Here is an 11968-nt window from a genome sequence, read left to right on the forward strand (position 1 = left end):
TTTGCCAGTATGCAAATACCCCAAATTCATCAAAACCAAATTCCAACACACATTTTTTCACTCTTACACATGAAGAAATGGGAACTCATCATTTACCTCCTCTCTCCCATCTTCACTTTGAATGAAAGAGCTTCCAATGTCAAAGTATTTGTGACATCGAGCGGAAAATTTCTGGGATTATTAAATTTCAGAGAAATATTTTTTCAAACAAGGTTCTAGGAAATAAATTTGGCTTGATTTGCCATCCATCCAAATACTTTTAAGCCACTGGAAAAGCCCAGGTGCACACTGGAGCATCGGGATTTTTCACAAGGGATCCACTCCATTTCCACTGGAATACAAAAAGTGGGATCTGTGCTCTCCTGGCTTCCCTGAAAGCCTCTGACACAAAAGGATGGGATTCAGAACTTCTTCAGCTGAATAGGAAAAGAAAACTTTCACCAGAAAGCGCTGCTTTCATGGGTGGTTTCCCAGAGAAGTGGTAAATGCTGAGTTTGGGGCAGGAGTGGAAGCAAAACCATCCTGTGGTTTGAAATCACCTTCTCACAAATTAATCACGGTTTCACAGCTTGTTTTTTGTACAAGCACAACACACAGAAATTCATCAAGAGCTCACTTCTGATCTCTATCATCCCAAATGGGCGAGGTCAGATGAGCCTTCATTTGTTGGGGTCTGTCCCAGGGACACAAGGTGAAGTTAAATAAAATGTAACCAAGCTGTTTCAATTTTTAAAACCATTGCAGATAATATTTTTGATGGGCTTTGTGTTAAATTTAATAAAATTCAATTATCCCCAGAGACAACTTGCAAAACAAGCTCTTTCCAAAATGTCAGCTCAGAGAGTTAAAATGAAAATATTTAACCAGTGGTCTTTTCTAAGCTACTTTTAAAGTGACTTTATAAACAAGTGATGAAAAATAAATAACCTAATTATTTATAAAAAGTACAGTAATTCCAACAATTGTGTGCCATTTTGCAACTTTCACAGCCTAAATGTTTTTCAAGCCTGAAACATGGAAATATTTAAAGAAAACTCTTCCATCATGTAATTGCTGTGAGCTAAAGAGAACTATCTGTACCCTCTACTGACAAACACTAGCAAAAATTTCTAAAATTAACAGTTACTGCAAAGTTTAATTTTGTCTTGTACACTCAACACTGTAACTCAACAACAAAATTAAACCACTTCCCTGTTTATGTGGAAATTCCTAGAAGGAAACAGTTTTTCATGCTAGAAGGCTTGATAAAATGATTGGTCATATTTAAAAATAGCTTTTAAAAACAGATCAAATTTCAACTTATGTGCTGATATTGAAATCCAAGTATTCAAAATCCAGCTGAGAGAATGAAGACCACTCCAATCTTTAGGCAGCACTTAAGGAACGCAGATTAGTGTTATCTAGGTGAGATAAGAGCTCTCAAGCTGAAAAAATAAAGTCAGGCTTCAGTTACAAATAAAACTTGCCTCTAAATCACAAGTTGGTGAGGCAAAAGGCAGGAAGCTGCTGAAAGCCAGCTAAAATCAGCTCTGTGAGCAAGCAAAGAGATCTGGAGATGGAGCCAGCCTGGGATGGGACAGGGCTGCTCCTGGAGGGAAATGTCTGGAGGAGGATGAGGAGCACCACAGGGTCCCTCAAGGCTTCCCTGGAACCCATCTTGGTTCAGACCTTTCTGGAGGCGGTGGAACACCTCAGGGGGTCTGCAGACAGGGGCAGGGATGGCATTCCAGGCAAACTCTGGGTACATGGAAATTTCATGGAATTCCACAAAGACAAATGTGGTGTCCTGAGCCTCGGGACACAGCAGCCTCTGCACCAGTACAGGTGGGGACTGCCAGAATGGGCACCAGCTCTGCTGAAAACAAGCTGGAGGTTTGGTGGACACCACACTAAAAAGTAATTTCAAAGAGGAAATGAACATCTCTACTCAGAGCCGTTATGATGAAGTGACATTTAAAAAGTGACATTAAAACCAGGCAGGTGGCAGATTACAGAAATCAACTGCACGGGGCCTGTATCCAAACTGCCAATGCTCATCTCAAACAGGAATCACCTTTAAATCTGAAATAATTTGAAGAAAAAAATTATCCATCTACACTTCAGATCACAACTGGCCCAAGGAGTGTTCCCTGGCCCCCAGGCCCCTCGTCCCAGGCTGAGCATATCCAAACCAGATCCCTGCCCAGGGCTCCGTGGAACGCTGCCCTGGTGGCAGAGCAGGTGATGGGGTGCTGTGGGACTGGCTGTTCTCTAAGTGGGACAGTTCCCAGTTTAACACAGGGCTGAGCTGGAAGGCAGTAAACAATGCCAATGTTTTCACAGCACACTAATGGCACACACTCCACGCTCTCAGGCAGGAGATGAGGGAATACTGAAGTGCTGAAGCTGCAGGAATTCTGGTTCAGCCCTGCCTGTGCTGCCTCCTGGCACTGGCCCTCAGACCGTGCTTTGTGTCATCTCATTAGACACCACTTGGCACAAGCTACAACACTATCAGGGAGCTGAGCAGGGTTTGTGTTCCCTCCACAGCCTCATTTCACTGGGAATTCCACAAACAGGCAAAAGAGACCGGCCACAGATCGTCTCTAAAACATTGTTCATATCTACAGTCAATCATACAAAAACATTTAAAAACAATCATTGAGTTGCCTTACCCATTTCCATTTTTTTCCAGAAAAAGCAAACAAACAAGAAAATCCCAAACCAAATGAGCAGAAACAAAACAAAAACTGTGTTTTACCCTCATAAGAGAGTTTGGTATCTTTCAGAAAATACACTAATCATATCCTAAACGTTTTTGAGTACTGTATCCCTCCTGCATTTCTAAAAAGGATGGATGTAGCATCCAACTTTAAAAGTCAATCTGCCACAAGAACTTCTGCAATTTCTTAGAAAATTAGTTGTTTTTCTTATGTGCATCCCATTTAGGGATTAAAGACACACAGAGAGTTAAAGCTATTTAACACAATTCTGAGCTATACAGATTCTTAGCATTTTCAAAATGATTATACAGATACTTTCTAACAGAACATTCAGAATAAACATCTTTAGCAACTTCTCAGGTGTATCAGCTTTAATGGTGTCAATGTTCAGAATTAAACCAGCAAAACTTAACTCATTTGATGCCATCATTAGAGAAAGTGGAAATCTTCCCAAGTGAGACAACAGCCTCATTTAGGCAATAACCAAAACCAGATCAGACAGCAATGCCTAAATAGTATTCTAATTACAATATACAATTTTGCTGTAAATGCAAAATACAACCTTAATTTTCTTAGTTTTAATGAGGCAGATGAATATCTCAAAGTTCAGAAAGCAAAAGAATTTGAGAAATATTCTTTTTGGCCAAGATACTGCATTCTTCTTCATTATCTATTCACTAACTATAGACAATGTTTCCCTCATGTAATTAAAGAGTTATAAAACCAGAGAAATGCATCTTGGCATTTCTTACATGCCCATCACAGTTAAGAGTACATAGGGGTTTGCTTTTAATTACATTGCCATTTCAGCATTTTGTATCAAATTTCCACCTAATTACAGATCCATATAAGATCCTTAAAAAAAGAAGTTATGTTTTAACAAAGTAAGGAATCTCCAAAGGTGATATGTAGCCATTTAAATTAACTGAAGAACTTCTAGCCCTCTTGCCAACTAACGGTCCCAACATCCCATCAGGGCCAAGCAGTGCAGTTTAACAGTTCCCAACCAGCCACCTCCATAAGTAACTCAAGCATAACACAGAAATTAATTATAATTTTGCACTGACTGCATCCTGAGTGAAACAGATTATCCTGCAACACTTTAACCAGAAACACCAGCAAAACATAACATTACCAAACCTTTCAGGAGGTGTTTTTAGATTCGGAAACACTTAATTTCCCTTCCAGACCCAACAAAACAGGGAGATGGGAACCCCAGAGGTGTTGTTGCTGCAGGAACCCTGCGACATCAGCAGGATTTGGGGCGACACAGCCACCGCTCAGACCTTTGCTGGCACCAACACCACACAAGTGTGTCCCTTGCCCATTCTCTCCCTAACGAAGTTGCTCCACGAAGGAATCCCAGCACAGTTCATTAGGAGAACCTCACAAAGAAAGTCCCAACAGCACAGAGGTAAAGGCCCCCATCCTGATCATCCTCCTTTGACTGTGCACCTGGAATGGGATTAATTAATCTGGGAGAGCTGGGGAGCAGGAGCTGGGAAAGAGAGGCACATTCTTTCACTGAACCACTTGAGAAAGAGCCCAGTTTTCTGCCCCCAGCTGTGAAGTGCTGTCACCAGCAGGACCTCACACCTCCAGCTCCCAGTCTGAGCTGATCCCATCCCAACACCACCAGTGCTGCCTCCATCCCAACACCACCACTGCTGCCTCCAGCTGCTCCTGGCTGCAGGAACAAGTAGCGTTCCCACAAAAGCTTCCCTCCTTTTCAAGGGTTTTTCTAATACCTCTAACCACATAACCAAAGATTTATGTCCCCAGTTAGTAAGTGAATTGTCTGTTTTTCTTGTTTCCAGTTGCAGCTCTAACTAGGAAACTCTGAAGAAAACCATAAATGTTGATTTTCCTCATCAAGAATTAAATTATTGTGAAACCATGACAATAATTATGCAATGGAAAAACCCTCCCCTGCTCTCTCTGCACCAACAACTGAAGGATTTGATGTATCTAATGTACATTTGGGATTCCTGGCCACAGAGATATGCAACATAAACAACATGGCAGTAAATATTCATTTTCTGTGGGATTAAGCCTAAATATGCTCTGCTGTTTGGCACCGTAGTCACAAACTGTTTCTAAGAAAAAACCCCTCCACCACAGACAGTGCAGGGAAAGAAGACAAGAGATGCCACATAAAGTCACTGGCATGCAATATCACTTCAATTCCATATGGAAATAACAGGAAATAAGATGCGCCGAATTTGAAGCACCAAGGCAACAAAAACACATTAAGATTTCATCACACAAGAACTTGGCTGTAAAATTCGTCATTTTCTTGATCTTTTTACAGAGTTTTCATTTTCAGGAACATCAAAGAGATAACAGCTCATGGATGCTACCAACCAGCTCAAGCAGGCATTTGCATTAAGCTGCTTTCAGTTAATGAAGTGGTGGAAATGTATCTCTCCTACACCAAGAAACCTCATCCACAATCAGATTTCTTGTCAACTTCTCTCTTTTTACAGCCTGGAGAAGTGGAGAAGGTTGGAAGAAAAAGCAGAATGAATAGGAATGGAAAACATTTGGGGCGCTGTTATTTTTTCCTCTTTCTTCCCTAGAACTAATGATATGACAAAAATTAATGGCTATGGTTAAACAGAGAGGAAAAAAGTATGTCTGTCCTCATTTGCTAATTAGCCAAACTCGTCACCTAAGGGATTTTGCCCCCAAATTCCAGAAAGGTGGGAATGGGAGAAATTAAAAAATAAACAAAACATTCAAATACTCTCAATTAAACCCAGCTGAAAACTATTATTCCTGCTAACAGTAATTCTCCTCTTGCAGAAAAGAGCTTTTCCCTCACATGGAACACCTGCCCCTCAACTTACACCCAGCATAAGCAAACAAACTTATTTAAGCTTTTTCTTCAGCAAAGCCTCGTGTGTGAAGGGTAGAGATGCAAATAAACTCATGACAGCAGCATCTCTCCGGAAATGTTTGGAAAGCAGAGTTCTCCCAGAACGATGCTCACATGTTCTGATGTTGCATTAGCACAATTACAGCTCTTTTCAGAGCCCAGAAGATTTAGGGTTTGTAACTGTTAAGTATTAACAGATTACTTAGAAATAGTTAACAGATTTTTCAGCTGTAATCATTTATAACATCAACCTCTCTGTAACACAGTCTATGCTTGAAAACAGTATTAAATAGGTTTATTTAATGAAACAAGTCCTGCTCTCAACAGCAACATTAGGAGTGCCCAGTGGTAATATACTTAATATAAAAACTTGTACACTCTGATAAAGTAAAGGAATCTTTACTTTAAAAGCAGTACTAATTCTGAAGTGGTTTATTGCCCCACAATAAAGTGAATAAAGTGATTAGAGTCCAACCACAATCATGGACAGCTCACAGGGAACACACCAGCAGAAAATTTCATAAACATTCACAAACCTGTGGTAAGATTTTCAAGAGTTCAAGATGATAATGAAATGATAGTAAAAAAAAAAATAAAAATAACATTACACAAGTAAAACCAAAGAAAAATTGAATGTTCCCCCTCAATTCCTTCAGGACACCCAACAATTCAGCTTCTAAAGTCATACCATGGAAAGCAGGTCTTACAGTTCTTGATAAATTTTTTTTTGGGCGGGGGGAAAAGATACAGTTTAAAAAATAATTTCTATGACAACAATTGCTGTGAGACAGGAGAATAATAAATTAAATATCAGAGAATAAAATATCCCCCATGCAGTGAAAATACTACTCCAACTACAAAGGTATCTTAGACATGCCAGTGCCTTCAGCTAAATTACTCAAGACCTTCTGAGTGGCTTGGGAATGATCTGGCATTAGGAGAAACAGAGAGGACCAACACTTTTCTGACACTGTTCCTTTCGCTTAGGTGATCTTTTAGCTTGATTTTAGCTTCAATTCTAAAAAATCCAAATGTTGTTCCCTGTAGGAGACTGCAGAACTACTTTGATGAGGGACCACCCAGGGACCAAAGGCAGAGCAGGTACCTCAGGAGAGATAATGGGTTGGGAAATGAGGAGTTTATGAATAACAAAAGGAACGCTGAGATTTTAAACTAAGATTATGGGTGAGGAATATCCACTACTTCAGCATCTCCCACACTCTCAGCTGCACAGGGAGCATGTTTTGAAAATCTCAGAAAATTAGGAAAGCGCCCATTCTCTGTTCCTAAAATGTTTTAAAGTGTAGCTCAGCAATCACAAAAACACCAGAACACAACCACACTTCCCTGGGGGAGGGGAGCACACAGATAGTATCTGAAGAGAGCCTTCTTTGATGAACAAGCTATTTCAGTCACAAGATTTCTTGTGAAGCTCCCCTACAATCTTGCCTCACCTACAGCAGAGGCACAGGAAGCTTGTTCTCAAGTATTTTATTACTCAAGATTTTCTGCTCCTTCTGAAATCAAACATGCAATCAGGTTTATCTAAGAAGTATATTAGAGGGCACGTGGAGAACCTTGACCCGAGCACTTTGTTTTCTTATTTAGCTAATGTGTATTCATCTCAGCCTCTGGAGTTCCTACAGATGGGTGCAAACCTACACCCACTTTTATCCAAGCATCTACAAATATTTTAAAGCCTAATAACAACACAGATGCTCTTTTTCAATTATCTTAGTCAGAACAGGGAAATATTTTCACTCTGTTAACAAAGATTATTAGATTCACTAGAAATTCCTGTCCATTTGTAGTACATTTACAGGATTTCATACAGCAGTTTACAGATAATAAAATAAATCGCTTTGAACCTAAAGAGCACTTCCACACCCACCACACAGAAAAAAACCACAACATTTCCACCTATTAAAAGAACCCCGGTATTAATTTGCCATGTAAACATCTGCAGAAAATAGCCGTATTTAAAAATAAATGAACAAATACAGCAAACCAAACCCCCAGTCGCTGAAACAGCCTGTGAGGAGCTGGAGTTTCACACCAGAGAGAGGCATCTCCACACCTGAACTCCAGGATTATCTCAACCATTGCCAATATTCCAAGATATAGAACCCCTGATTTTCACATTAAAGACTGGAAAATAAACTTCTGGTGATGATGATGTTATAACCAATTTATCAGGTAGGGTTTAAAACTGAAATAAATTAAGAGACACTACTCATAAAAACACCTGTACTTCAAGCTTAAAATCTCATACAATCTTGTAATTCTGATCATAAACCCAACAGTTTACTGTTGAATTTATTTATTTTTAGGCTTGCCTAGAATCTCAAGAGTGTCTGCAGTCCCGATGTGAGTAGAAAATAGTATAATAATTGTTAAGTACCGGAACACTTAATGTATAATACTGGAATAACCACCAAAACAATGTCATTAACATGAGAAGCAGCCCGGATTGCAGGCAGTTTCCTGCTCATTTAGCCAAGATTAATTCTTCACAGGCAAGAGAAACATTCTTTTCACCTTACCAAGGACAACCCGAGCGAGAAATATTAAAGGAAAGGCGTTCTTTATTGCTTAGCTGTTCTTTTTATTAAGTCTGATAGTTAATGTCAACAAAAACCACTATTCTGTGCTCTAGGCAAAAGGATTTTAGAGGTGGACGTGGAAGAGAGACAGACATGGAGAGCAGATGGCAGCAAATCTTTTAGAAACTGTTAGTTGAGAGGGGGAAAAAAGTTTCCCTACAAAACATATTGCTGAATTAAGAGGAACGCTGCTGAGCTGAAAAATCAGGCATTAGGAAAAGTCAACGCACACGTCTTTACTACAAGACAAAAACGGTCAGAAATCATGTTTTATTTCCAAAGAAGAATAAAAATTAAACGTCCTGAACAACCTTCCGGCTGTCCTTATCCCGCTGTGCCGTTTCTCTGCTTAGCACAGGCAGGGTTTTTGGGTTTCTCCCTGGCAGCGCTCGCCATTTCACAGCACATTTAGCGCACACAGCGCGGATCGATAGCACTACAGACACAAGACGAGACTTATCCATTTACTAACCACAGCAAAACGGCCTCTTCAGCAAAATCCTGCAGCTCCTAACGCTGGAAATTTAAAAGGCATCGTTACAGGGATCTCATTACTTCCTTCTCCCGGTCACACGGGGAGGGCTGAGCACTTGTCTGGGAGCTTTTAGCCTGATAAACAAGTGTAGCTTTGCACACCCTGCAAGGATGCTAAAAACCTACACAGAGCACTAAATACACGTTCCAAATGCGGGCACAGCGTGTCAGGCGGGCTTGTAAACTCGCATTAGATCCTCACACAGCTCGTAAGAGGGTTTTTTGTGACACTGATGGAGCTCCAAGCACAAATGGACCAACAGTTGCCCAACCACTGGTTGCTGCCATAACAATTTTTCTTCTGAAGGAGCGTGGGTAAGTCCTCACACCCCGCTCGCTTCCCAGGACTCAGAGCTGGCGTTTGAACCTCAAATTCTGCTGTTTTAAAGAGAAAATTAGTAGAGGTTTATTTTTTTTGGCATTTTTCTTTTCTGCACTACAAGGCAGTGACATAGAGAATAGCTAAATACAAAGGGTTACAAATTACTCTTTTGAAACTGAAAGCCTGGCTTTTCACCCCAATTCTGTTGGTTCATCTCTACATGCACACACCCCTCGCTATCACCAAAGGACGAGCTCAGCCTTTCCGAGCGACACCTATTCTAAATTAATGAAGCTTTAACGAAGGTCGCTATTCACCAGTGAATAGTCCAGGGTAAGAGAGATCAAACTGAAGGGAAGAGCATTTTAGCTGGGTAATTCTGATTTAAAACCAGCATCCAACACCGATAACTGCGCTGCCAGGTTACTTATGTGACACTAGGTGGTTATGTCTCCACATTTATTCCACACAATTGATCTGAAATCCAAGCGCTGTGAGCATTTCAAGTGCTCACGTTACATATTTTTTAAGAATAATCACGAAAGCAGCTTCTTTACAGTCGCTGCCATCCACAAACATTTGCCACCTGGAAAAAGAAAGATTTCTTCTCATTCATACAGAGCCAGCCCAAGTTTTCAAGTGCTGACCCCAAAGCCCTCCATTTAACGTGACAAATCCAGGAACATTCACTTACCTGATGAGCAAGAGATAAGAAAAACAGCGAACGCCAACTTAGTAGCAGCTCCCATTTTCCAATGCTGTTAAAACATTTAAGTGACTTTAAGTATCCAGTTTTCTGGGTCCTGCAAGCTGGAAAAATCTCCCTTCTTGCTGAACCGTTATAAAGCAATTTATAGCAACATTTCTGCAGCAGGTAGTGTTCATAAAACACTAAAAATCAGGTTTGTTTAGACACTGACGACCTCCCCGCGGCTCTTTCTAGAGAGAATCCGGGTTGAGGGAGGGATAAATATATTTGGAACTGTGTTTCAAAACACACGTGTCATTTGGCTTCTGTACAAACGGTGGCAAAATTCAATTCATAAAAGTAATGCTACGAATCCACTTTAAAAAAAATAAAATAAAAACCAAAACAAAATGAGTCAACGATTAAGCTGCTGAGCACGACGAAGTCTCTGAGTCTCCAAGTGTTTTCCACATCAGGCGTCGTGAAGGATCATCCCTCGTGGGTGCGAGTGTCGGGGGGTCGGATCGGGATCAGTCCAAGGCGATGTTTTCGTCCTGCCTCCCCCCTTCACACCCCGTGTAGTGTTTGGGAGAAAAGCAGCTCCATTCCAGTTCCAAACCTCAGAGCGAAGAGAAGTTTTTGTCAGTTTGTCGATGAAAAACTACCTTAAAAACCAGCCACCAGCTACACGTGGGATTTCTTTCATAAATGCTGAGGGATTTAGCGTAGCCCTGGAGAGGGAAAGGGGGGAAACAACAGTCTGGGAACAAACAAACCTTCGGGCTTCCCGGGAAGTGGTAAATCTCTAGTCCTTGGCCAGGCAGCGAGAGCAGTGCATCCCCCCCGTCTTCGCCGCCCTTCTCCAGCACCAGCACCAGCACTCCCGAATCCCAGCAAGATTTCCAATTCTTCTAGGAGATTTCCATCCCCTCCCCCTGCAAGAGGCTATATTTGGTATTTGAACACACAAGAGTGACTGGGGAGGGGGTATAAAAAAAAAATTAAAAAATAAAATGCAGTATCCAGGCGCTGGGGAGGAGGGTGGTATATTCTTTGTGGCAAATCCTTGCTGAGTGCCGTGCTTCCAGGAGAACTGGGCTTCTTTGGAAGGGAGGCGGCTGTGCCTCACGGCGGGCTGAGGCTGGATGGATCCAGGCTCCTCTCGCTCCTCACGGGTCCTGGATGAATCCACGCTCCTCTCCCTCCTCACGGACACATCTCCTCCTCGCCGCCCCGCCGCTGCTCACACGGAGACTCCACAAAATCCACCCCTCCGAGCTCAATCCAGTTCTTGCCTTTTTTTTTTTTTTTTTTTCCTCTTTTTTCTTTTCCTCCTAGGAGCGAGCAGCAGGAGACGGCAGGGGCGGGGAGGCAGAGCCTTCTCCCCGCGCCTCCCACACGGCGGAGCGGGGACCGATCCCCTCGTCACCCTCTCCCCTAACTCTGACCCCGGCTCAACTCTCCGGTCTCCCAGGCGGCAGAGGCAGCGCGGCTCAGCCCAACTTTGTCCCTCCAGCAGTGCAGCTTAGGGGCTGGCGAGACGAAAAGGCCGAGCCGGGGGATTCTCTCCGGGCGGCGGCGGCCGTGCCTAGAGCCCGCCGAGTGTCGCTGGCAGCGCGGAACAGCCCTCGGTGCCCTGCTGCCGCTGCTCCCCCGTGGTAATCTCATATCTACCCATTCACCCGTGTGGCGTGTGGAGAACCGGCCCAAGATGGCGGCGCCCGGGCGATTGTTTTTGTTTCCTCTCCGCCTCCCCCTCCTTCCCCACGGCCGCCGCGGCCGCCTCGGATTGACAGCCGCACCACCCAATCAAAGTGCGGGGCTTTCCTATTAGCCCCGCCCACCCCCTCTCGCCCCTCCTATCGGCGGCTGGGCGGAGCGCGCTCTCCTACGCTGGCCCCGCCCCTCGCGGCCCGCGCGCGCCGCCTCACGGGCGCGCTCCCGCCCGCCCTTCCCGCCCCTCAGGGCGCGGCCCCTCAGGCGCCCTCGCCCCGCTCCGCCCCGACCCCGCGGTGTCGGTAATTCACCCTCGCGGGGCTCCTTCGAGATGTTGGGGGGGCTGTGCTGTGCTCCTAGGCTCAGGTGATGGAGGCAAAACACTGCAGGCAGCCACGCGGTGGGACCTGGCTGGGAGGGGTCACAACGGTGTAACGTGTACACAACGGTGTGAGGCTGGGGGCGCTGCCACTGGGGTCAGATGTTGGCCTGGTCTTCTGTCTCATCCCCACCCCAGCCTGAAAA

General features: G+C 43.5%; 1 protein-coding gene across 2 annotated transcripts in view; it reads right to left on the minus strand.

The window, feature by feature from the left end:
• ACVR2A (activin A receptor type 2A) overlaps positions 1–11461 on the minus strand; it is a 49692-nt gene extending 38231 nt beyond the window's left edge. For both annotated transcript variants that reach the window (XM_005519591.3, XM_088058522.1), the window contains exon 1: positions 9734–11461. In XM_005519591.3, coding sequence (XP_005519648.1) covers positions 9734–9788 — 55 coding nt within the window. In that variant the 5' untranslated portion in view covers positions 9789–11461. The remainder of the gene's footprint in view (positions 1–9733) is intronic.
• Between the last annotated feature and the right edge of the window lie 507 nt (positions 11462–11968).

Source organism: Pseudopodoces humilis, chromosome 8 (assembly GCF_049639895.1).
Source record: "Pseudopodoces humilis isolate 2021_Gansu_Grassland_sample_001 chromosome 8, ASM4963989v1, whole genome shotgun sequence".
NCBI classification, from domain to species: domain Eukaryota; kingdom Metazoa; phylum Chordata; class Aves; order Passeriformes; family Paridae; genus Pseudopodoces; species Pseudopodoces humilis.